Below are 27,913 nucleotides of genomic sequence, written 5' to 3' on the forward strand. Positions count from 1 at the left end.
TTTGGGAGGGTGACGTTTCTGACGTCGGGAGGGGCCACGTCCGTGCCGGTCATGTGACTCCCTCGCTGATCCATGTTGTGTTTTTTTTAGTTTTTAGTTTTTAGTTTAGTCCTGCCGCTGCTCCTCATCTGGAACATCGGGGCTCGCTCAGACTCTCAGCCGCTATGGATTTTAACGTGAAGAAACTGGCCACCGAGGCGGGACTCTTCCTCACCCGCGCCGTTCAGGTGACGCTCGTTTTTTGTCACGAATCTTTTCTCTGGGCCAGATGCTGTGGGGCTCCACTGACTCAGCACCTTTCAGTCTGGAAACACTCGGGCAGCTCTGCGTGCATCCCGACAGAGACTGTAGTATGTTGTACGTCGACAGGAGCTGTTGCTTTCACATACAGATCCGTTCACACAAACAGGCCTTAAACTTAAGTCAATAATTTTAGAGGCAAATTGTTCTGTCAGTTACTTATAGACTAGATCTGATTTTGAAGCAGACAGGTGTGTGATAATACTTACATGTAACCATGAGGGTGTATCATCTTTATTTGGAATCCATGATTGTGATCTTTGTGTTTGATCTGAGAGAGTGATCCATTGTGTGGGATCCATACAGTGTGTGGTATTATTTAGTGTGATCCATGAGTGTGATCATGCTGTATAGTGTGATCCATGTGCGTGTTATCCATTTCCATAGTTCTTGTTTGCTATCATTGTGTGTGATCTGTGTTGGATCCTTGTGTGATCTGTGAGTGTGATCATTTAGCGTGATCTATGTGTGTAGATCTTGTTTGCTATCATTGCGTGTGATCTATGCTTGTGATCTATGTTTGATCCTTGTGTGTGGTCCATGGGTGTGATGCTATGATCTGTGAGTGATCTACGTGTGTAATCCTCTTGTGTGATCCATTTTCGTATGCGTGATCCCCGAGGGTGATATTTGTGGTTGTTTTGTAAGTGTTTTGGTTGTGTGGAGTCCATGAATGTGATTTGTGTACAGGATGTGATCCTTGTATGTAATCTGTGTGTATGATTCTCACATGTGATCCATGAAGGTGATCCTTTTGTGATGGTCCGTGATGATCCTTGTATGTTATCTTCCATGATTGTGATCAGCGATTGAGATTCTTGTGTTGGATCTGTGAGTGTGATCCATTTGTGAGATCAGTGTGTGCAATCGATTGTGATGCTTGTATTTGATCCTTATGTGGGTTATTGCTTCCTCTCTTGGGTCTTTAAGTGTGATCTGTTGTGATGATCCATGTGTATGATTTGTCTGTTTAGGCCAGGGATCTCCAACCTCTGTCTCCGGAGTCACACGTGGTTCTTTTACCTCTCCATTGTAGCTCTTTGGTTAAAATAAAATGTTCATCAATAAATCAATGTATTGTCAGTAAGCACAACTACAATTAAAGCTCTGTTAAATTATAATCCACTGGATTATAACGCAGATTTTCTATTTTTGAACAAATTCAAGGATTTAAAGTGTGACTCGTGGTTTTAATATATGGTATGGGTCACTTAATTCGCTCTGATTTAGTTTTGTTGGTTATATTTGTGAATTTGTGGCTGAAATGCACCAGAAACAGTAAAATAAACAGTTCTTTTATTTATTTATTATTGATTAATTTACACTTCCTACTCCTTTTACTGCATTGACATGATCCTTTGGTGTAGGATGTCTTTTATTTTTGAAGGAAGTCATGCAAAGCTCTGTCAAAAGTTATAACTATTTAATATTCTGTTTTCTTTATACCAAAAAACACAATAGTTTAATTAAATGTATCATGTCCGTAGCAAAAACATAAATCAGTATCTTATTTTTCTACAGGGTGAGTGACGAATCTGTGGCTCCTACTGGGTTTTGGTTGGCGATAAATCAACCCAAATATTTCTTTAAGTATTGAAGGTTGCAGACCTCTGGTTTAGGCCATGTGTGGGATCCGTGTGTCTTAAACTTTGAGTGTGATCAGTGAGTGTGACCTTTGTGTGTGCTGTCTCAGTTCACTGAGGAGAAGCTGTGGCAGTCGGAGAAGACCAACCTGGACCCAGACTTTGAGAACCTAATGGTCCGGGCAGACAGCACCAAACACTGGACAGAGAAGATCCTCAGGCAGACCGAGATCCTGCTGCAGCCTAACCCAAGTATGACGCTATGGCGGGCCCCGTGCCCGGCTGTAATCTTTTATAATAATATACCACCTCCTGTGTGTCTACTGTTACCACAGACAGGGACCTTTCTTGTTATGAGACATGCTGTCAGTTTAAAGTCAACACAGGAGGTTCACATCTGTCTCATGTACAGTCTGTGGTTTACACACAGCAGTCTTAAGGTAGTAGTTTTGGATAAAGAAGTATGTTGACAGTAAACCCTACTACCAATGATGTTGTTTACACAAAATACTGTTAGTACTTAGAAATAGTGATGTTATTGTGGATCTGCAGCACTTCCATCCATCCATCCATCCAACCATCCATCTTTCCATCCATCCATCCATCCATCCATCCATTATTATTACTGAAATAAACTCAGTTTCTCTGTAAATCTAACTCCCCCAAAAAGTTAACTGTGAACCCACCGTAACTCTAACTAGTTCTTATTTAATTTAAATTCAGGAATCCATGTCTTCTTTCCTGGATTGCTTACATTATACTTACGTAGTGTTGCATGCAGGGAAAGGATAACTTTAAATTTAAATAAAAAGCTTCAGCATCAAATTCCTTCTGTTACTGGTTTTGATTTGAGATCATCACTGCAACTTTTATGTTTGTGCTTGTGTTGACATTCCAAGCTGTGGAGGATAATTTTTTGATGAAGTTTCCTCTGTGAGGTTGAGAACAATTGAAATTGAAATTTATATATGTGCCATAAAGATTTAGAAAAAAAGGCTGCATAGCCTTCACACCTTGATGGTATAAAATACATTATTTAGGACCAAAAAATAGAGCAAAGTTTGACTGGAAACAGACAATCTGGTACTAAACTACATTTGTTTTTAAGCTACGCCCAAACCACCCTCAGCAAAGTGCGTTCACTTTTAACGAGAGGACCTAGCCGCAGACAACAACACAGCCCCAAAACGGCACCAGAGCATCATTAGCTGGAAGTCCCTGACCAAAGTTTGGATGAAGGTCACGCTTTTCCCCTGGGAAACACAGAAATAGGGTTACAGTTAGGGTTAGGGTTAGGAATCTTCTAATATAGATACGCAAATTCAGCTTCCGGCTAATGATGACTTTAATGTTGTGTTTAGGTGCTATCTTGCCTGCAACCCCCTCACTTTTAATAATAATTCAATGTAAATGCGAGTTTCATCTAGTTTTTAAACTCTTACCTTCACGAGTGGCTAACCATGTTTCTATGACCGTTTTTGGGCTCTACGTACTAAACACACAGACTCACACTGAACAATAATAATAATGGATTGGATTTATCTGCGCTTTTCCAGATGCTCAAAGCGCTTACATTGTATATCCATTATTCATTCACACCTCATTCATACTTGGTGATGGTAAGCTACTATTGTAGCCACAGCTGCACTGGGGCAGGGTGACAGAGGCGTGGCTGCCAGTACGCGCCTAGGGCCCCTCTGACCATCACCAGAACATTCATACGCATTCACATACCAGTGGAGCCACACTGGAGGCAAGTAGGGTTAAGTGCCTTGCCCAAGGACACAACGACACTTGGCTGGCGGGAGCCGGAATCGAACCCCCTATCCTTCGATCATTGGCCGATCCGCTCTACCACCTGAGCCACTGCCGTTAAAGCAGTTCAAACTTCGACCAGTTAAGGGCTTGGATTGAAATGCTAACCGTCTGAAAATTGATCATGGAGGATAAATTAATAAATACAGTTTGTGATCGGCTGGAAATGAAATAACACCAAGTCTCTCATATATCAGAATGGAGCCATGAAAGAAAAAGCCTGGAGCAAGATTCACCAGATTTGAACATCTTTGACATTGTGCACCAAGCCTCAAGTGTAGTTAGTGGACATGAGCTAGTAGACAGTAGGAAAAGAAGCCCCTCCCTGCATGTCCAGTGTGAACACCGTGGGCTAAGCCTGCGTTTAGTGCTTTCTTGTGCACACATCACATGCCCGGTGTATCAGTAGCTTTAGGCTCTCATCAACATTAATCTGTCAGTGCTTTTTCTGCATTTTGTATTTGCTTGCAAAGCAATTTAAGGATCACCAAAGCATGAGGTTTGAGGGGGGGTCATATTGCTCACTGCATCCGCAAGGGATGGGTAAAACAAACTCAGTAGTGTGAACCAATCATGGGACTTTAGCTTTTTACTGCTAATGAGGAACTCTCAGTGATGATGGAGAGCGATCTGGTCACTCCTTCTTAGGTAACAGTGTGAAAGGAGAAACCTTCAAGAGAACTGCAGTGTGGATGCATGGAAGGAGAGAATGTTCTCACATCTTCACATCTTCATTCCATCCACTTTGAAAACGCTTTCATGAGCCAAATCCAACTTGATCCAAACTCTAATAATGTTGTTTTCCGTTTCCTCAGAGCAGCTTTTTTGTGTTGTAGAGGACATTTGCAGGATGGGGGGGTCTAATGTGATTGTTTTCTCTGACTCTGCATGCCACAGTTGATCACACAGGTGAGTGTCCTGCCTCGTGCCTCCTGTCTTGCTCTGATGTGGAAATGCCTCTGGGTTAGTGGGAGAGGGAAGCCTCTGCTCTTTGATCCTAAAAATCCCACTAAAGCATCACTTACTGGGTAATAGTCTGCTGATTTTATTTGTAACCTCGGTTTGAGGAGTTCTGACGCGCTCGTCTATTGGTGTTTGTGTCTGGCTCACTTTGGACGCACAGTTGAGTTTGGGTCAAACGGATGCTGAAACTGATCATCAGAAGGGAAGTGGCTCTGTGTGTGTCAGATTGAAGGACTAAAGGGTCCAGACATGAAGCTGAATATGAAATGAAGAACGGTTGAAACGGCTAAAAGAGTCTGAAAAATGTGAATCACAGTCTAGAAAAGTGAAGAAAAACCCAAGACCGGTTTCTGTCAGCGGCTACTCCAGCCTCTGTATGTGGAAATGTTCATCTGCACCAGTTAATACTCAAAATTCTGGTTTTTCCAGTATTGAGGGAGGAGATAACACAAAACTGCATTCCAGTCCTCGTCACGGTTACTATAACCTTCCAGGTCATTTCTCTCAATCAAACCTTTGTAAAAACCCCTCAGCGTGGCCCGATTTCAATCTGATCAGATTCAGTGCAGCTATTTTCAGTCTTTAATTAGAAGATGGACTGAAGGGAAAGGGCGCTGAACTCTGATCAGTCATGCCCCTTCTCCGTCTTGGTGATCAGAACCTGCTGCAGGTAACCAGAGACCTTTACACGACCTTCACTCTGATAGTTTGGATAGAGGTCAGCGTGACGTCATGATTCAACAACATCGATTTAGTCATCAGGTTTGGAATCAAAGGGAGGCAGAAGATTCACGTTTTCACTAGATTTTGGTTTTAGGCTATATAGTCTGTCAGCTTTTATAGACTGCAGCTGCCATGGCTTCAGATACACTCACAGACTTGTTTTTACCCTCTATTAATACAAGAACAACTCAAAATAGTTACTTAAACTAGCAAATATGATCAAAAATCCACCAATAAAAATCTAAGGTTATCCTTACATTTTTGTTCAATAAAATAAAAATAAAAAGTCAAACTAATGAAGTAGGTCTAGGCAAAATGAAAGGACCCTTAAACTTAATATTTTTGGTGTTTTTTGCCATTTTAAGTTATAATTCATTTATTTATGACACTAAGCCACACTTTTTACTTTAGGGTACCTTAATTGTCTTGAGATCTCCTTTTATTTGCATAGATTAAGACAGAACGTTCAAGAGGCAGCAAAGAAATAATACTAATCTGACACAGATATACTTTACCTTCATTAGGTCGTTCTGGTCTCTGTGGAGAACATTTGTCTCTTTTGGCCTTATGGTACCAGAAAGTTTATTAAAACACACTTCTTTTTGACAGTAATGACTCAGGTCAAAGGCAACACAAAACAACCATAGATTTACATTTTAGAACAAGATATAGTCCGTAAAAGTATTACAAAAAGATATATACGGCAAGTGGAATGGTCAAAAATCAGCTTAGTTTGAGTGTCAGATTAGTAAATTCTAGTCACTTGCAGCAGAAAACTGAGGTGAAGTTTACCTGAAGATGGTTCATCTTTTAAAATAAAAGAACCAGAATGCAGAGTGTGTGAGGGCTGTTGTATGATTCTAATCTCCTTCTGGTCCATCTCCATGTCTTCAAACAACTCAGACAGACTGACTGACATATTGGAGGTTTGAAGACACGTGATTAGAGGACTCACATTCCGTGGTCAAAGGATTATACAACTTTTGCAAGCCTGCCGTCATTTGGTCCAGATCTGCTTCAATAGTTTTGTTGAAAATGTGAAAAAGACAGATTTTTTTGATTAAGGATCATGTTTTAATATTTTAAAGCCGTTTCATTGACGATTTGGGTTTTTTATTTAACAGAAAAAGCTAAACTAACAAACACAACTTGCTTCTAAACAGTTTTAGTTGGATTGTTGGAGATAGTTGAGAAATATTTTAAAAATTAGGAATCTTCTAACTTTAGTTATAGTTATTAAGCTATGAGCCTTGAAAAAGATGCTTTAACATAGCAAATGCTAATTTTGTATTATTTTTTTTCTTCTAAAAAAGTTGGTCCATGTGTTTGATAACAGATCATCTGTTGATTGGTTTGCTCGTTGTTGATCTTCAGGTTTGTTCTGCATGTTGACTTCATCACCTTTGTTCGGTGTTGCTGGTTTGGTCCCTCTCCTGTGGTGTAACCTCACCCTGACTGGAGTTTTTCTGCAGGCGCCAGAATCGAGGAGTTTCTCTATGAGAAGCTGGACATGAAGGCCCCGTCCAGGGTCACCAACACGGAGCTGCTGGGTCAGCACATGGAGGACGCGGCAAAGGAGTTTGGATTTGAAAGTCCATACGGTGAGTCGACGTTCAGAGTGTCACATGCAGCATTACTGCTTATTTGCATCAACAGCTGACCTTAAATGTAAACGTTTCAAGTTTCACATTCACCCCACCCTGCTTTCCTCCTTTAGTTTCTGCAGCTTTAGCACTGCAAAAACTCTGAATTATACCAAATAGCTTTTCCAAATTCCAAAGTAAACCACAGCTAACTAATAATGTCAGAGCAGGAAGGCTCTGCTCGGCCGTCCTCTCTGTCCTCATTACTCTGCAGGGGAGTACAGGTCTTTGTTGGGATTCATTTCCATCTGAGGGATCAATATGGCTTCTAACCAGGTCATCTCTCTCTGCATCCACTGCAGCATCAGGAGGCTGTAAAGATGTCAGCACTGCCAGGAGCCAACCAAACCATCAGATTTATAAACGAGACAAAAACTGAGGATTCTGCTGAGTTTTACAGCAGCGTCTGTGTTCTGGTTAAAGACGCTGATGACACTAAATCACTGTTTCCAAAAGAAATGCAGGAATCTCTTGGTGCAGTCAGTTTGGTTCAGAGTTGACAAATCCCTCTTGGTTTTATTTTGAGGTTTGCGAGAGGAGCTGAGCACAGAATCTTAAAGTCTCTTTCCGATCATCTTTTGATTTATATTGTTAAAATAGTTTCCAGTGGACTTTTAATTGTGATTATGCAGTTTTTAGCCAAAACTAAAAAATCGTTGTTGTTTTTTTCCCCCAGAGACAGTTTCTGCATATTGGCATTAGCTCATTAGAAATTTGCCTCTGAGTTGTGGGTGAGACTGTTAGCGTGGATTTGGCCTGCTACTAATTTCCCATCATTCTCTTGTTTGCACTCTCTTCCGCTAGCTTACATCCCTGAGCTAACAAAAATGGCAATATTGGAGCTACCCAGCCAAACAGTTTTGAGCCAAATAGCAGTTCAGACGAGGAAAACAAAGATGTACAAAGATCTAGTCGTCTACAAGTGGATGCATCAGAATGGAGCAGAGCAGGAACCACCAACTGTAGCTTATATGCAACTACAGGCTTTTTCAAATGGCATTTTTTGTCTGGTCCTGATTTGAATTAAGAAATTCTCAGAAATGCTATTTTAGTCTCAATTTTCTTTATAAATGTAATTTAATCTTGAGAAAAATGCTACATTGACATGTTAAAAACACAATTTTCATTAAAGTAGATCTTTAAACCATATTGATGCAACCTATGGGCTTTGACCATTGATTGTATATGGGAACTAGACTGAGTGACACCTTTCCCTCTTGTTCCAAACAGGAAGTAGCTGCTGGCTCCAAGACGTCAAAATCCCACAGACTTCTATAGAGAAATAAATATATATTACATATATAGTACTCGGTCATTCTATCTGTCAGAATAATGATTCTTACTCTGCTACATTTATTTAAATGTTCTTGATAATCCAAATTTTTTTTAATATAGTTTTTTTTCTGTAGTGCAATTTATTCAAATTATAAACTGGCAATCAGATGCCTCAATAAAAGCATGTGGTCTCTCATCGAACATTCAAAATATTCGATGTATGGTGAAAAAAGGACGACTGAACAGTTTTCACTCTGATGGAACTGGAAGTAATCCATTTTCTATGGGTGACGTCACACTCGCTCGGTCGAGTTATCTTATGCAGCCAATGCCTTTGACAGGTCGAAAACAGCAGTTCAGTCTGCTGCATGTAATGCATGTATGCAACATTTTAGTTGTGGAAACCAAGGATGCAGGTCAGCCTGTGTGAGGAGCTGACAGTGGAGATGTCACCTTTGTGAGAGTTTGAACAAAGAAACCCCGTTAAAGCAGAGTTTGACTCATACAACAGTAACTCTGTTGTGTGTTTGTGTGTGTACACACAATGTTAAACATGAGGGTGTTAAAGTGTGAAAGCTCTCTAAGAATAGTGAAGCACTAAAAGGATTAATCCATCTGTACATTTATTTAAATTGCAATACAAACGTTCTCCTTCACTGACAATCAATGTCATGCTCAGTTCAGAAATTACATAAAGCATTTTTGTAAGCAATCTCTTGGTTTCTTAAACAAGATATTGTTTAAATACAGTTAAGAAAATATGTCCTACAGATCTGGACAAGACATTTTAACCCTATCTAATAATTTGCTTCATATTAGATACACACAAGTCTATCTCATTAGTATGATCCAAATTTTCCTTAAAAATCCATTGTTTATAACTTGGTGCATATTTTCGGTCCTGCAGTTCCTCATAATTCCACTAGGGGCAGTAGGAGGGCTCTTCCTGCTCATTTCAAAATGTCTGCTTCCATGAAAACGCAAAAACACTTTTGGCAGGAAAACATTTTGCTAATTTTTGAAACTTCATGACGAGAAAGACTCATCTATTGTTATTCTTTTTTTAAATGACTAAATAATGAATCGAAAGAATGTGAAATGTGTTAATAATTAATTCTTTATAAAAATCTGTGGATCAAATATGAGACAGTGGATAAATACGGTGCTTTTTATCCTGATTCCTCATGTAAATATTTTTTCCACGTTAAACTAACATTGTTGTGAGCAAAAACAAACCACCAGTGTGTCATAATTGATACTATCTATATCTCATAACAAAATAAAATTGCACTTTTTATGTAGATTTCATCAAATGTTTAAAAAACATCTTAATTAAAAAATAAATGTCCTAAATTAATTGATGTGGTGGGCTTTACAGGATTAAATAATCAAAAATTAGATGGATTTTATTAGCTTTAATTAATTTTAGACTTGTTTGCTGTACTTTTAACTTGTTATATAGGGCCCAGACATGACCCCGGTGGGATATTGGAGGTTTACAGATTGAATTTTGATCAAACACTCCTGGAGGGCTCCAAGTCTGTGCAGGATCTGAAAATGATGGCGTTTGTCTAACAGACAAAATGTTTCACCTTTCCTCAGCTTGATGTGGTCCACAAATGTGGCTCGGCGTTCTAGAAGAGAAACTTGCAAAAGGCAAAAAAGAAATGAGTGGTGGTTCTTACTGGTTTGATGGTGTATTAAGTCATTTGTGTCTACTAAGAAGTATGTTAGAAGTAAATAACTGACTTGTGTTTTCAGGCAGCACTTTGGTGAAGGTGGGAGAATATGAGAGGAGGTTGGGAGTGGTGGAGAAGGACTTCATCCAGACAGCAGACATCAGTTTTCTGAGCCCCCTGAGGAACTTCCTGGAAGGAGACTGGCGCATCATTTCTGTGAGTTTGATTGCCGTCCAGCTGCTGCTGCAGCAGTTCTTCTGATGGTGTCAAAGAAAACCCGCCCCCATCCTGATATGAAGGTCCGGATTATTTTGATAGAGCACAGACCAACCAGAAAACCGAACATCTTCTCCACTCAGAGCTGACATGGTTTTTTGTTCATATACTTATCTGAACTGAGAGTTCTGAAGATGTTATTTGGCTCCTCCCACTATGACCACAATCTTTGGAAATTAAAACTGGTATTGTTGGGTAGTTGTGGTTTCCACATGTAGCATTGGATCCATTTTAAATATTTAAATGTCTAAATGTGACCCCAAGAGCAAAAAATGACTAAAATCTAAGATTGATTTCTGGAGTGAATGAAGACTGACACTCCTAACTTGACCTGGCTTCAGTTCAATGAGGTTTCAGCAGGAAGTTGCTCCAGCTTCTGCAGATGCTGAGTCCGTCTCTCTGTGCAGAAAGAGCGCCGCCTGCTGGAGAACCTGCGCCTGGACCTGGATGCCTGCAAAACCCGAGTGAAGAAGGCGAAGGCGGCCGAGGCCAAGGCTGCGGTGAGTGACCGCGTGCATGTGCCCCGCTCTCACTAACAAACTAACTGACGCGGCGCCGCCACTGACCTCCTCTGTGTCTCCGCCATCTTTCAGAGCGAGGCAGAAGTGAGTATGAATGAGTTGCAGTGATGCATGCCTGGACCGGTCTTCCTGCTTTGCTGAGGCTGATCAGAAAGTTCTGCTGCTTCTGAGACCGAGCAGACCAGGGCTGAGCTGTCTGCTTAGATTTGATTCTTTTTGTGCTTGTCGGTCTCAGTAATCATTTCAGACATGAGTGTAGACGCTCATTCATCCAGACTGATGTCATGGAAGAGAGGTAAAGCAGGCCAGGAGATGACTGAAGAAGTCTCAGTAGACGGGTCACATCGGCAGCTGTTCTGACCCGATGTTCTGTTCATCAATCATTCGTGGTTACACACGCCATTTTCTAAACAAAAACCTTATTGTGGATAAGATAAATCGAATAACTGATGACTTATTTACATGTGTTGCAAAAACAGAAACATTTTTTTTGCATTTTTCTGAGAATATTCAGAATAAAACAGTCAGACAGTGAACGCATCATGATGGATATCTATCAGCAACTGTATAAAATCTATAAATTTATTTACAAATTTATACGGTTATACTGACATTTTTAATTAAATCCAATTTATTTAGTAATTCTTCAAGTAGAAACATTAATTTGTTTAGTTCATATTCAAATTATCCAGGAGAGTTTGGTAAAAGATTTCAACAACACAGATGGAACCGTTTCCTGTCTCTTCTGGCGGTTGTTGTGAATCAGGTTTTCACCCTGGAATATTCGGAATATTCCAGACATCTTATCCAGAATATGAGTGTCTCCTCAGGATGGAAGAATGAGCGTTTATGTGACAGTGTTTCATCCAGGAAACGAGGATAAGACTGGAATAGTGGCGTGCACGTGAGAGATGACGACATGTCCCTGAAGATCAATCATTCAATCAAACTTTACTCCTAGCAGTTTACAGTAGGGGTGTATTACGTGTATACATATCATGATACATGTCTTACAATACCATATTTATCAGAATATATGCCAAGACTGTACCAGAACAATTTTTCACATGAATATGAATAGGTCTTTCATTGTACTGAAATGGTAAAATTATTTTTATTTAATGATCACAACATTAACTGTAACTGTACAGAGTTTCGGTTCGGTTCCCATCCCAGGTAAAAACTAAATAGTACATGTATCATAACAACAATTACACGAGCTGGTTCTCGCAAGATCTTGTTAAATTTTATTCACATTAAATCTGTTTTTTTAATGTCATTCAGATCCAGCTGTGAGATCATCTCTAGAGATGCAACGATCCACTCTCCCCATGATTCGGTTCAAACCTTGATTTTTGGGTCACAGTTTTGTTTCGGTTCAGTATGTGATTTGTGTGTCACAAAACAAGAATACAGATTGAAAAATTCAGACAAATCCTTTTTTGAATCTGCTAATAATTACCTAAGAATGAAGAAAATCCTTTCAGTTAGCTCCTACTTTGGTTTATTTCGAACAAATGAAACAACTTAATTGTACTTACAGTTCTTGGCCACTAGATGTCGGACTTAACCAGCATATCCATGAAAAGTGGATTATTAATGTTTGTCTTTATAACTTTTTTCAAAGCTGAAACACTGAGGTTTGGTTTCCAGAATAAAACCTTAAATTCTGTTTTGTTGCTTCATCAAAATGAGATTCTTGAAATATTTGATATTCCCGACCCCAAGGTAAAGATGTCAGTTAGCAAAAATGTATAATTTAATTCACCTCAGCCATCTGAGGAGAGGAAAGAAAGGAAAAAAAACACATTTACTACTCTGTTTTATTTATTTTTTTATTATTATTTATTGGTACATGTGACTATTAGGGCTGCACAGTGGTGTGGTGGTTAGTGCTGTCGGCCCTGTTTCTCCTCGTGCATGAGCGGGAACTTCACCCCATCTTCCCCCAGCAATCACTGGGATAGGCTCCAGCAACCCAGTGACCTTAAAAGGGATTCGGAGGGTTCTGAAGATAGAGGAAAGTGACTAGTATTCCCATTAACCCTTTAACTGCATGCTCCACCATATAGAAAACATGTTTTTAAAAACATTAATTATCTGTATTACTCTCCCGAAGGAAATAAGCAACAGAAAAAAACGTTTTTTAAATCGATTTTGTCTTGGTTGGGTAGTTAAAGGGTTAACAGTTAACATGACCTTAGCTTAAGGCTGCTGGGAAAGAGTAGAAACGTCTTGATGCTGCATGAAAGTAACAAAATGATCTGCAAACTGTTATCAAAATAAAGGAGATTCAGTATAGCAGCCCCAACTCTTTGTATTGCAACTTAAGAGATTATATATTTAGACAAATTATACTCCAAAAGGTGAATGTTGTGCAGAATGATCTTCAGACACAAAAACCTATACATCTTTTTTAACACTATATTAATTTTCATGTCTATTGTTTATCATTTTTATCTTTTCAATAACTCCATCTATCAGATTTCTGATTTTACAAAGTTTTTTATAGAGACGTGCATCAAAACAATCAAAATAATGAGCACATATTCTGTTGGTTATTTGCCACACCATGATATTGCTACGAATGAGTCATTTTAATAAAACCGTCTATATTGTTGTTTAACCTAAAACTGTAGAGTTTTTCTCCTTCTCTGGTGACTGCTGGAGGATCAGTAAGTGGAGCTCAAAATGAGGCCATAAAGATTCCCAACCACAGCTACATAAATCAAGTTTTATCATATTGTTAAATGAATCTGTCCAAAAATTGTCGGTGTGATTTAAGTGCAAACATGCAATTGTGGCTGTGAATCTTTATGACCTTATTTTGAAAACATAGCTGATCGAATGTTGTAATTTTCAATATTTTTGCTCTTATCTTTGCATTTTCCCACAAATCATATCTAAAATTGTACTTAAACGTATCGACTTTAAGGAGTTAATTATCAAAAGGTAAAAAACAACAGGTTCTTTTTGTGCAGTCATTTCAATGTTTTTCCAGTTCTCAGAGAAACTCAAACCACACAACTGCTATTATAAGGTGTTTGAACTTGTCAAGTCTTTTTCTTTTCAAAGCTCACCTTAAAAGGTGCCGGTTTGGCTTCATGAGAATGTAGAGCAGCGATGTCTCCTGAGGGCTTTAAATTCCGCAGTGATAATGAAACAGGGCGGGGATATTCCTGCACCAAGAAACTATATCTGAGCAGGGCTACGTCAGCCCTATCCCATTCTCTGGAAGTCAGTCTGGACAGTGAAGGTGTGAGTCATTGGTTTCAGTTACAAATGTTGACAGTCGGCTTGTCTTTGTGCACACGTGGCTCATGCAGCTCATTCAGGCTGATGTAGAGCATTCCTTTAGCCTGGCAGTAAAGGTCAAAGAATAAGCTTGAGTGAGCATTATGCAACAATAATCTGAATGTATTAGTATTAGTGCACTGTTAACTTTACAGTTTTTTTATACAGGAGACCAACTGTTTTATGTCTGCAGGTGGTTCCAGATTTTCAGGAGACCAGACCTCGGAACTACGTGCTCTCTGCAAGCGCCTCTGCGGTAAGGAATCAGTGAGCGTGCATGTGCTGTTGGCTCCATCTGAACATGGGGTTGAAGCCGTCTCCCTACAGTCTGGGCTGGGAAGGGAAAGTTGGTGCATACTTTGTGTGTCAAGTGGTGCTTGACAGTCTGCAGAAACACTGATAGGAGCTGTCCAACTGGATGTTACTCATTAAACTGCACTGTAATTAACACTTTGATTTATGCTGCTTGATTACAGGGAAGCAGCTCACAACTGTCTGTGGGGTCAGGGTTAGCTTGGTACCAGCTGTGAGCGGCTATTCTATTTCCTCCCTCCTGACAGCCACAGGCGGTGCGTCAAGCTCTGGATGGTCCTTCTTGCGCATGCGTAGTCCGAGAATGTATTGACAACAAAGTCACCTGACCTGTGACCTCGTGGTGAGGCTATAAAGTCTTGTGGCACCAGGAGCGCGGTCCCAACACTTCTCGTGAGAGTGTAAGGAACCCGAGGGAGCGGGAACTCTTGCGGTCATCCCAGAACCGTACTTACTTACGTAACCTTTTTCTGCTCCACTCACTCACCACAGCAATTGGAAGCAATCGAAACTAGAAAAGTTGCATCACCTGCGATAATGCTAGTGTGTATGTTTTTTGCTGAAAGTAGTTGCTGAAGATGCTGAAGCTTTTTGCTGAAAATGGTGACGCAATTTACTCTAATTTCTGAAAGGATTTCCTGAAAATGCAAAAGCTATTGACAAAATGTTATACTTGCCAAGAGACTCAAAATTTCGTCAAAGAACTATGAAAGAGTGCTAAAGTTGACCTAAATTTCTGAAACATTTGTAGTTCACACATGACAATTATGCAAAAATATATTTTGTGTTGAGCTAAACTCCAAATCAGCCCAAAATAGTAGATGGCAAACTAGCCAGAAAAGCTAGCTTATTGCTTAAATGCTAGCTAAACTCAAAAATATTTTAAACTCCTCAGTAAATTAAATTTGTCAAAAACGTTAGCCTGTAGCTGAAATAGAAGCTAAACTCTAAATTAACCTAAAAAAAACCCAGTGGAAAAAAATTAGTCAAAAATGTTAGCATCTTGCCAAAGTATTAGATAAAACCCATTTTTTTTAATTATTATAAAAGATGAAAACATAGCCAATGCATATATTTGTTGCTAATCTACTTAGAATTTTCAAATTTGAAGACTTTCTCCTTCATTTCGTATAGGGCACATTTTGCTCAATATTTCAAAAATTATCAAGTTTATGAATACCAAAAATACAAGCAGCAATGACCTGAACGAGCTGATTGTTTTTGATAACAAGATTGCTGAAATCGCTGGAAGTGTGATTTATTTTACGAGAATCACTATATTGTGAACTATTACTAAACATACAACATCACACAATAATTAGGCAAAGCCACTGATGGCTGTCAGTACATATAAAACCACTTAGAAACACAGGACCTGAAAGGGAAGCAGACATTTTGCAATGTTCTCTGATAAAGCCCTCATTTGGCTGCTGGAAATGCTCCTTTTTTGCAACTTTAAAAACATTTTTGTGGGCTCCAAAGTGACAGCAGTGCCTTAAAAGAATGTATTTGTCAGTCACAGATGCTGTAGATTGTTCCAATAAAGCACCACAAACCAGCAGGAGCCACAAAGTCATACTTCACTGTTTAAAACTAATTAAGTCATTTATTTGTTTTATTGCTTTTGTTATTGATATAAATTTAAAAAAATCTTTAAAGACAAATAGACTTTTTTTGTAATTTAACTTGTAACTTTTGACTGAGGTTCATGGGACTGTATTTCAAAATAAAATACACCCTGATCCACAAAGGATTATCTCAATGCACCAAATACTGTAGGTCAGGGGTCACAAACCTTTTTGAAACTGAGAGCATCTTCATGGGTACTGAGTCATACGAAGGGCTACCAGTTTGACATAACAAATTTGCTTAGCTATAGTTAGTTATACATTGATAATAATGAAAACGACACTGATTTCACACCATAACAAGCTAGAAAACATTTTCAGATGATCATTTACATCTCATGGGAAAAATGTCCCATTTTCACCATGTTGTACTATGTTTACCAATTATGTAATGCTAAATATTTTTTCACATTTTGAACTAATGACCAAATCTGCATCATTTTTAACAAATTAACTATCTTTGAACAGGAGTAGGTCAGAGGTCACCTAAAATTGTCTAAAGTTCATGTATCATAAATATATTTTTAAGATGTATTAACTTTTAAATCTAAGTAAATGCAAGTATGATTTTGAAAAATTGCAAAAGAATAACATTTAAATGTAGAAGCAGCTCACAAGTTTTCTTTAACCTTTTATGGTACTTCTCTACCAGTAATTTGTAAATCAAACTCACAAAAATTAAATCAGAGCCTTACTGTGCTTTTCAAACCAAGGGTGCACTTAAAATCCTCAGATTTGTTCAGAAATAGAAAATCTGCCTCATAATTCAGTGCACCTCAGTTCTGGTTGTAACCTCCAATTGGTTTTTCAGTACACAAAAATCTGTGAAAATGTGTAGTTTGACTTGTGATGTATACTTTCATCTTGAAAAAATGTTTTTTTTACTTCAATGGTTGCTCTCTTTTTACTTGAGTTATTTTTTTTAAGCTCAACCAATAATTTTTCTTTAGGGAGAGAGCCACATGTGGCTCCGGGGCCTCAAGTTGTAGACCCCTGCGCTTACCACTCTGGTGGTGCAGCAGCACATGAGTCTGTGTTCAAGTTGAAATGTTAGAAAAGTACAATAAAATGTGTCATTTTACTGCTCATACAGTCATCAGATGATCTCCTGAATGAGACTAATTTTTCTGCTTTGTGTTTTTGGCTATCAGCTGTGGACCGAAGAGGTAGAAAAAGTAAGTGTTCTGACATTTTACCCCCTAGCCCTCAATGTGTGAAGACTTACACTCTTTTTTTGCTGTTTTAGGCCGAGCAGGAGCTGCGGACGGCCCAGAAAGAGTTTGATCGTCAAGCTGAAGTCACTCGTTTGCTGCTGGAGGGCATCAGCAGTACTCATGTATGTCCCTGAACACACAAACGGCTCCAGCAGTCCCCGTTATTTTATTCTTTACAATTACTGGACACTTACTCAGTACTCCTCTGGGGATTTTTCTGACCATCCGGCCTCTCATGAGTCAGTAGCTGTTTCCACTTTAGCCCTCCAAACTGAGCGGCTGAGACGGAGGGAGGAAGGTCTCAATGTCTCTGCTGCGATGGGGATTTCTAAAAAGTAGAGGTCAAACAAATGCCAACATCTACCATTTCACTCCTTATCGTCCTTTTAAAACTACTGTTCATGCAAATCTGATGGATTTTCTTTTGTGGCTCTGGTTGCTTCAGGTGGACATTATAGGAAAACATTCCCAGTAAGAGTCATTCTCTTCTCAGGTTTTCATCCTTGTCGGACCTTCAGCAGGTAGAGGTAGCGTGAGAAACTCAAATTCATGAGACCAGCCTTGTGGCAAAATATCAAACATTTAATAAATAAACTTAAACAAGAAAATAGAGCAACAAACAGTTGTCAAACTCATTTAGTTTCAGGGGCCACATTCAACCCGTCTGATCTCAAGTGGACCGAACCACTAACATAATAGCAAACTAACCCATGGTAGGTCAACTTGTTATCTGTAGCTTTGTGTTTGTTTTTTTCTCAGTTGGAAAAAATGCCTCAAACAACCTTAGCTTAATCACTAATTATTACCTTTTTTATTATGTTTATATCTTGTTATCTTGTCTTGGGTTTCCTTTGCTCCCCCTGTGGCAGAATTGCACATTGCGGTCATTTCTTTAAAGTCCCCCTATGACATTTTTATTTATTTAAAAAAATTGGTCCCAGTAGTGTTTTAATTGTGATTGTGAAGCTTTTAACCAAAATCCCACCAACCTAAATGTCTTAAAAAGCCATATATCATGCTGATCTGAAGCCTCTGTTTCCAAAATCTCCTTTGAGGGGGCGTGGCTTTTGGAGCTGAGTAGCTCCGCCCATGATCCCCCCTGTCTGATTATGATAGTTCGGTGTCTCGCTAGTGTAAATCTTCACTGCTGCTACATAAAATGTCAAGCAATGTGCGGCCGTATCGTTTTGATCGGATGTCATCTAGGATGAGGAAGTGAAGATCTTCATGGACAGAACTTCCTCCAAAATCTTGATTCTTTCTCCTTCCAGTTCACCAAAGACTCTTTCAGCTAATTCTCCAATGTTTATTGACTGTGATCAATACATTCAATCATTGGTTTCTCAGAGTTCTTGATAAAATAATCAAAGCTAACATCAAAATGCTCTTTCATTGATTTACAATCCTTTCCAACTGCGGTCAAATGAGCCGCCGTTCACATTTCCATGGTCACATCAAGAAGCTCCGTGGAGTCTGGTGGAGATTTTCCAGCGTTCTCAGTCCTGCTACCGTAAGTATTGGATGAAACTCACACCAAAAATCCAGTGATGCTGATTTGACCACAGAAATGTGAACGGCGGCTCATTTGACTGCAGTCAATGTGAAGATACCATCTTCTCTTCTCCAGAACCTGAACTAGACACTAGGAACAGATGAGGGTTTAGTGCATGTGCAGCAGAGCTGTTGATGGAAAGAAGATCATTCATTCAAACAGAGTCTGTCCAAGACAGTTTGATTGATTTAAAAAGAAAAATACTTGGAAATGCAAAAACAGAATGATTTCTTATTACAAAACTCAAAAAACATAATTTTCATGACATAAATGAAGCTTAAAATTGCATAAATAATTGTGAATCAGAAACAAATAAAAAAGTACTGTTTGACAATGAGAGTATTCGTGGTGTAGACATTACAACGCTGTGTTTGCTCTGCCCGTCCTCAGGTGAATCATCTGCGGTGCCTGCATGAGTTCGTGGAGGCTCAGGCAGCCTATTACAAACAATGCCATCTCCACATGCAAGAACTGCAGGAGGAGCTGAGAAGGTGAGTCAGGAGACATCTGATCCAAACACTATGAGGAGGCGGCTTCAGTTTGTTGCTCCGGACGCAGCTCCAGCCAAGATTTTAATGATAAAATATGACGAAATGTTAGATCCTCAAGAATGATTTCTTGTAACAGAAGGCATTGTTTTGCTCGGAATCCATCTGAAGTCTACCACCTGAGTGCACTTCAGAGATGGCTGGTTCAGTGTCCCCACGGGTTTCCTCAGTGAATCAGAGTTTGGTTAAATACTCAGTCTGAGGCATTCTTCTGCTTCCGTTTGCAGCTTTGTGTTAATTTGATTTTCACCCACAGAATGAGCAACCACAGAAGTTTTCTGTTTTTAATTTCAGTTTTTTATTTGTTTATAATCAGTCATCTAAATCCTATTTGTAACCATTGATGCTTAACCCCCAACTCTGGTGTTTTAGCCACTGAACTGGACTTTTAGTTCCAAATTTGAGCCATTGGGTGACTGAGACTAGATCCAGTCTCAGTTTATTTTTTTAAATAAAAGCAATAATGTTCAAAGTTCTGTTTAGCTAAAAGAAGCCGTCTCCTCTGGTCTCACTAAAACAGCCCTGGTGTCGATGTAATGTGACATGATTAGACAACAATGCTGTTGGTTTCCAGCGTTTTACCTTCCGTCCAAACCTCCAACTAAGATTGAGCTTTTATTTGATTTAGCATAAAATAAGTGATTTAGCATAAAATAAGTGTTATGTGTTCTTTGTCATTATACTGCTTTTAAAAATCTCCTAGTTTTTACAAGAACTATGTATTAGAAGACAGAGTCTGGTAATACGGTACTTACTTTGATACATTTGTCATGATATATCTCAAGACTGTAGACGGAGACAATAAAACACAATTTTTTGACATAGTATGACATTAAAAAAAACTTTGTAAACTAATACACCTTTCACTTGAAACAAGTATAAAATACATTCTATTTAATTATCAGAATACTAAGCACTGCAACTGTATCCCATATTCAAGTTGCTTTTACCTTTACTAAATTAATAGTTTAAATTTTGATAATTTTTTTTCATCACTCAGCCTTGGCTGATTCCCACAAATACTTTTCAGTTTAAAGTAGAAAATTGCATTTCCCGCGGAAGTACATTTGCGTAATTGCTAAAGGCGGTTGCCTTTATTGTTTAATTGCATCACTTTTAGCAGAAGAAGCTGAAGTTTACAATTTGTTGCAGATGAAATTGCAGAAATCAGAAATATTGTCAATAATGGAAGATATTTCTTGGATTGCAGAAAATCTTTTTTTTTCAGAAAGTTCAAATCACTATTTGCAAAAGAAATAGCAGAAGACAATGATATTGGCTATACATTGCACAAAAATATAAATTTAAAAACCCAAAAGTGTACTGAATAATCCAGGTTAGTTGAAAACCATAAGCATTTCAGTTTTATTGCAAGACAATTGTAAAATTGCAGTACGAAAAACCCTAAAAGTTTCAAGAAGAGATCCATCCATCCATCTTCTTAACCGCTTCTTCCCTTTCGGGGTCGCGGGGTGCCGGAGCCTATCCCGGCTACTGATGGGCGAAGGCGGGGTACACCCTGGACAGGTCGCCAGTCCGTCGCAGGGCCTCAATCACACACACATTCACTCCCACATTCACACCTAGGGGCAATTTAGAGTCACCAATGAACCTATGAAGCATGTTTTTGGACGGTGGGAGGAAGCCGGAGTCCCCGGTGAAAACCCACAAATGCACGGGGAGAACATGCAAACTCCACACAGAAAGGTCCCAGCCGGGAGTCGAACCGGGGCCTTCTCGCTGTGAGGCGAGAGCGCTAACCACTGCGGCACCGTGCAGCCCCTCAAGAAGAGATATTTGCAGAATTTTTTAAGGACAGCAGAACACCCACAAAGAGCAGAACAAGTACATGTTGGAATTTTTAAACAACACAGTGTATATAGAAGTTAGAATTGCAGAAAGTTTGGAGTTGTGTGATTGAGATAGCAAATAATATACATATATAAATTAGCTAGCATGTGGTTAAAATATCAACTTACCGTAATTCAAAATTAGGCTAAAAAACATCAGTAGATGCTAAAATAGCCCAAAAAAAAGGTAGTTGGGTTCATTTTCGTAAGATATTAGCTAAACTCCAAAATACCCTGAAAATCCTCAGTAAAAACTAAAATAGCCAGAAAAGCTAGCATGTAGCTAACATATCAGCTTAACTTCAAAATAGCCTTAATATCCACAGTAAATGCCAAATTAGCTCGATCCTGTTAGAGTGAAGGATTGCCTGTGGATTGACTCAGCAAAATTATAAATACAAATGCCCATAAGGCATTACACATCACAGTAACAATGCATGGAGTTCATCAAATGGTCAGGGGGAACTTGAAACTTCTGAATCATAAGTTTGGGGGTTCACAAACTCTTGAAACTGTCTCCCTGTGCGCGTGATGTAGAGGAGGGGTGAGAGCTGCAGCTGGGCACAGTGTAATCTAATGGCTGAGTTGTGTTTTTGAGTACGTCCGAACAAATGACCGCTGTTCGCCAACCATACGTCCGATCAGAATAATTCTTTCTGTTTTGTAAACCTCAGGCTTAGAAGAATTTAGAAATGTATGTTTTATTTGTGTCAAACATACCAACTTTATGTGAAATTGATCAGAAGTGAGAGGAGTAAATCCTTCCCATCATTACCTCAAAATCCCATGTTAACGAAGGGATAACGTCAAATTTACATGCTTCAAACAATTGTCCATACCTTCAAAACTACATCAGATATCAAAATGACTGAACCTTTGTAAGAACCACAACACTTTCGGCTATCATCTGTGTACGTTTCATGTTACTAGGTTTAAGGGTGCTTTCACAATGCCAATGTAAAAACAGTTCACAACAAGTGAAGCAATTTTGTCCTGAACTGAACTGATAATTATTCTGAACGTGTTCATTACAAACTTTGCTTTTCACTGTTAGACTTTATCCTTTGGGCTTTGGTTGAATAGTTATGGTACAATTCCATTAAAGTGCACATTATTCTTCCTTCAGGGCATATACTATACAACCAAAAGTATTGTCTCACCCATCCAAATAATCAGAATCACATGTCCTAATCTGGGAACAGGTGTATAAAATCATCCCTCAGGCATGCAGACTGTATTTACAAACATTTGTGAAAGAATTTTCCGTTCTCAGGAGCTCAGTGAAATCCAGCTTTAAAATGTCATAGGATGCCACCTGTGCAACAAACCTAATCGTGAAATTTCCTCTCTCAGTTCCACTGTCAACTGTCATCTCTATCAGAACAAAATGGGAGAGTTTGGGAACAACAACAACTCAGACATCAAGTGGTCGACCACGTAAACTGACGGAGACGGATCAACAGATGCTGAAGCACATAGTTGAAAGAGGTCACCGACTTTCTGCACAGAACTCTAACCTTCATGTGACCTTCAGATTAGCCCAAGTACAGTATGCAGAGAGCGTCATAGAATGGGTTTCAATGGCTGAGCATTTCATCCAAGCCACACATCGCCAAGTGCAATACAAAGCGTCAGCTGCAGTGGTGTAAAGCACGATGCCACTGGACTCTAGAGCAGTGGAGACACCTTCTCTGGAGGGAGGAATCACACTTTTCCATCTCTAAATCTGATGGACCAGTCTTAGTTTGGAGGTTTCCAGGAGAACGGTTCATTTCTGACTGCATTGGTGGAGGAGGAATGATGGTGTGGGCTTGTTTTTCAGGCCCCTTAGTTCCAGTGAAATGAACTCTGATTGCTTCAGGACACCAAAACATTTTGGACAATTCCATGCTCCCAACCTTGTGGGAACAGTTTGGAATGGCCCCGTCCTCTTCCAACATGACTGTGCACAAAGCAAGGTTCATAAAGACATGGAGGACTGAGTCTGGTGTGGATGAACTGGACTGGACTGCACAGAGTCCTGACCTGAACCCCACAGAACACCTTTGGGATGAATTAAAGTGGAGACTGAGATCCAGGCCTTTTCCACCAACATCAGAGCAATGAGCTTCTGGAAGAATGGTCAGAAATTCCAATAAACACACTCCCAAACCTTGTGGACAGCCTTCCCAGAAGAGTTGAAGCTGTAATAGCTGTAAAAGGATGACCAACCTCATGTTGAACTCTACGGGTTATGAATGGAATGGTACTTCAGTTCATATGTGAACCAATACTTTTGGGAATACAGTGTAATTAGTTGGATTAATGTTGTGTGCCTTTCACAGACTCACAGTCACACTTGAGCTTCTGTCTCCCAGGGTTCCCGGCGGTTTTGGACGGAATTCCAATCAGAATGAGCCCCCGCCCTCCTCGGAGCCAGAAAGTGCCAGCAGCCCAGTGGAGACCCTGACGATTGAAGAAGTTCAGGCTCCAGCCTCAGGAACACGAAAGGCTAAAGTCCTGTACGACTACGATGCAGCAGACTGCAGCGAGCTGTCGCTGCTTGCAGATGAGGTGAGCTTTCATAACCAGTGCCCCATTCCTGCAGGTTGATACGTCCCACCTGCGTCACCCTCCTCTGAAGAGGCAGCACTGAAGCCTTTTAAATGGCTGATGTTGACCTGGATAAGACGGGCAAACTTTGCCACACAGTGCCGTTGTTCAGTTCCAGTATTCATAGAGCAGTGAGTAAACATTTGCATGTTGGAGCAGATGGAAAGGAATGCCGTCCGCTGGCTGATGCTTTTACTCAGCAGGCCTTCTTGTCCACGTCGGCCTTGTTTATTTTTTCCTCACAGGTTGGGACACCACCATGCTTCCCTCTCAGATGCAGCTTATCTTAAGTTTTTTGCGGTGTTCCTGTTTAGTCTGTACTAATCCAAGAAATGTTTTTCTCATTGCCTGACTTTTTCCTGTTGATTTTCAGCACACCTAACCTCTTAAGACCTTAGCTAATATTTGATTTAACATTACATATGTAGTAACACTGTGTACTGTTAAGTAAAGCAAAATCAACTTCTGTGGTAATATAACAAATAAAATGTGCTAGTACGAACATTTTTTAAAGTGTTAAAAGATATTTTCATTTAGAGTTAAAATGCCAAATGAATAATAAATATCGTGGCTGCATCCATTAGACTGCATTGTGTCGCCACAAATATAGTTGAATCTTTTATGTATCGATTCATGTACCACATATGAAGATGTGTACCAGATCATGTGAGAGGAAATGATTTATAATCCAACACAAAACTCTAAAGTGAGAATCATTACATCATCCCTCATTTATTTACAGTTTTCCACAGATGAAGTCATAAATGTCTAACCTTTTACCACTAAAGTTTAGGGACTCCATCCATCAAAGTTGTCCCAGTGTGTCAGGAACATGTTTGAGCTCAGCTTATTTCCTTTTATCCATCATTCTTGTTGCAGCCCCACAAAAGACCAACATGAGTGGAGACACGTCATAAATCCTACAGACCCTAATCCTGCTGTTTTGATTATTTATTACAACAGAGTTTTAGAGCCACTACCATAAAAAAATAAAAGTCAACATTTTAGGAGAATAAACTCATTGAACTATTGGTAAAGGAGTCAGCATTTTGCAATAAAAAAGTTATTGTTTTTTTTTAAGTTATTGCTATTGTTTTTTACAAGATTAAAATCATAAATTTATTAGGCAAAAAATTGATAGCTAAGAAAAACTAGAAAAGTTACATTACCTGCAATAATGCTAGTGTGTATGTTTTTTGCTGAAAGTAGTTGCTGAAGATGCTGAAGTTTTTAGCTGAAAATGCAAAAGCTATTTGCAAAAGGTTAAATTTGCTAAAAGACTGGAAATTTTGTTAAATAACTATGAAAGAGCGCTGAAGTGGACCTAAATTTCAGAAAAAATTGTAATAAAATTGCTCAAAAATCCCCAATACATACCAATTTCGCAAAAATATGTAGTATTACTTAAATATGAGCTAAACTCCAAATTAGCCCAAAAAGCCTCAGTAGATGCCAAATTAGCCAAAAAAAAGCTAGCTAGTTGCTTAAATACTAGCTAAACCCCTATATAGCCTAAAATTCTTGAGTAAACTAAATTGGTCAAAAATGTTAGCTTGTCACTAAAATAGAAGCTAAACTCTAAAATGGCATGAAAAAAACCCAGTAGATGCCAAATTAGCCCAAAATTCTAGCACATTGCTTACATACTAGCTAAACTCCAAAAAAGCCTAAAATTCTTCAGTAAACTAAATTAGTAAAATATGTTAACCTGTTGCTAAAATAGAAACTAAACTCCAAATTAACATAAAAAAACCCCAGTAGTTAGCAAATTAGTCAACAAAGTTAGTATGTTGTTAAAATATTATCTAAACTAAAAAAATTGTATTAAAAAACCTCAGTAGATGCCAAATTAGTCAATTAAGCTAGCACATTGCATAAATGCTACCTAAACTCTAAATCTGCAAAGAAATTTCTTAGTAAATTAAATTAGCCAAAAATGTTAGCCTGCTGTTTAAATAGAAGCTAAACTTTAAATTAGCCTAAAATACCTAGTACATAAAAATTATCTAAAAATGTTGCTAAAATATTAACTGAACTCAAAATTAGCATTAAAAAAACCTGAGTAGATGACAAATTAGCTTATAAAGCTACCATATTGCTTAAACTATTCCTCAGTAAACTAAATTAGTCAAAAACATCAGTAGGTTGCTAAAATATTAGCTAAATTAAAATGACTATAAAAGATGAAAACATAACCCATTAATATATTTAAAGAAAAATATACTTAGAATTTATAAATTTGAAGACTTTCTCATTCATTTCCTTTCTGGCATATTTTGCTAAATATTTCAAAAACTATAACGTTTATGAATAACAAAAGTACAAGCAGTAATGTCCTGAATAAGCTGATCATTTTGATACAAAGATTGCTGAAATCGCTGAAAGTGTGATTGAGATTTTATGTGCTGAAAAGTGTTCAAGAAGCAGGGGGATGACGATTGTGTGAATCCTTACTAAGCATTCACACAATAAAAAAAAGAACAAGATTGTGTTTCAGAATTGGAAACGTTGACGTCATTTCAAACAGTTACTTCAGCATAAATGGTTTCACTCATAAGGAAATACAAAGTCGACATTATTTTATTGTGAAGATAAGAACATTGAAGGAATTTACAGGAAACTGGGCCTCTTCAGAGGAAGATTCTTGACCAACAAGGAGTTTATGCTGTCGGCAGTATAGTTGCAGAGATCCAAATATATTATGGCAATGAATTCCTAAACTATAGCTTTATGGAATCAAAAATTGGTGCACTGATTGATTTATTCAGCACTTAATGTGGATGGAGGCTTACACAACCAGCTTTATTTGCAGATTGCAAGGCTTTTTCCCACAATTTTTTTCACAATTTTAGAGTTTATTCTTTTAAAATTTCAACTTTTTTTCCCTGTTGACATTTTTCTCACAATTATATGACTTTATTTTTTATTCCATCGTGTCTTGCAGAAAGAAAAGGCTATAGAAAATTGTGAAAAACAACATAATTGATCAAAAGTTTTCATTATTTCTGGTGTCTCTGGAGTCTCATCCTCAGCTCTTCACGTTCTCTCCTGTGTCCCAGATCATCACAGTTTACACAATGCCGGGGATGGACTCTGATTGGCTGGTTGGGGAGAGAGGAAACCAGAGAGGGAAGGTGCCGGTCACCTACCTGGAGCTGCTCAGTTAGTCTGTGCTGGTGTGCGCCTGCATGAGAGGAAGCACGCACGGCCCGGACCACATGCCACAAAACTTTCATGAACTTCTGCAACACGGTGTGACTCTCCAGTGCACATGACCGTGCACATGAGAGTGCACGTTCCAGTTTGTGAAAGTTCTATATTTGTTGTTGTGTACGCTGATGACTGAGGCGCCGTTTCCTCCTGAGCTGCAGCTGCTGATGCGTCGGTTTCTGTACTTTGGGACTACCTCAAGCAGAAGGGTGTATTTGTGATGTGCGTCAGCGGCAGGGACATCTCTGTGAAAGCAGACCACAATTTTGGGAGCAGCGCTAAAATTCACAACATCAGGAGGAAGTGAAATCTGCCCAATGTCACTTCCTGTTGGATTGCTTTGATTGCCTCTTGGTTTATTGCAGACTGTGTTTTTCCGTTTCCTGTCTGTTAATAACCACATTCAGAAACGGAGGGAGGATTTATTGCAAAGGCCCTCTTTCAGATGAAGGCAGATATAAGCAGCTGTGGCGCATGGTGGAGCGGTCAACCTCTGATTGCAGGTTTTGGTTCCCACTCCGTCCACTTATGAGCACTGAAGTCCTGCTGAGCTGAATCCTTTAAAAAACACGAAGACTGCTTCAAACCGAAGATCTGGAAAGCTTACCTCTCACTAGTGTGGGGCCTTTTGTTTGTGCAAACCTGTAGGCCTGCACGTCAACGTGCACTCGAGGGTCCAACATTCCTGTCGCTGCTGCTGCATGTAACAGGCTGATGCTCATCCGCTGCATCCAGCAGGGTTTTTCAGACCCAGCATGCTCTCACACCTATGTGCACGTACGTGCACACGCTCCTGACTCTATTTCAGAAGCGATAAAGTCGATTCTCGGCTCGTGCACGGCTCCTTCAGCTTTTTTTACTTTGTAATTGCAACTTCCTGTTTCCTTTAGTTGGACTTATGTGTGGTATTTAATAAAACTAATTTATTGCATTTT

General features: G+C 39.1%; 1 protein-coding gene across 4 annotated transcripts; it reads left to right on the forward strand.

Moving 5' to 3' along the window:
• Nucleotides 1-8: 8 nt before the first annotated feature.
• LOC112137772 (endophilin-B2) lies at nt 9-27,913 on the forward strand. 4 transcript variants are annotated; one of them, XM_024260245.2, is made up of 13 exons: nt 9-227; nt 1,994-2,135; nt 4,596-4,607; nt 6,857-6,985; nt 10,064-10,197; nt 10,665-10,757; nt 10,851-10,862; nt 14,266-14,328; nt 17,164-17,187; nt 17,259-17,348; nt 19,169-19,269; nt 23,534-23,729; nt 26,828-27,913. In XM_024260245.2, exons 1-13 carry the CDS (start codon nt 165-167, stop codon nt 26,933-26,935), a joined length of 1,167 nt encoding a protein of 388 aa, XP_024116013.1. In that variant the 5' UTR covers nt 9-164; the 3' UTR covers nt 26,936-27,913. The 4 variants fall into 4 exon arrangements, with proteins under 4 accessions (XP_024116013.1, XP_024116014.1, XP_024116015.1 ...); XM_024260246.2 differs by lacking the exon at nt 10,851-10,862; XM_024260247.2 differs by lacking the exon at nt 4,596-4,607.

The sequence above is a fragment of the Oryzias melastigma genome, linkage group LG9, assembly GCF_002922805.2.
Source record: "Oryzias melastigma strain HK-1 linkage group LG9, ASM292280v2, whole genome shotgun sequence".
Taxonomy (NCBI): Eukaryota; Metazoa; Chordata; class Actinopteri; order Beloniformes; family Adrianichthyidae; genus Oryzias; species Oryzias melastigma.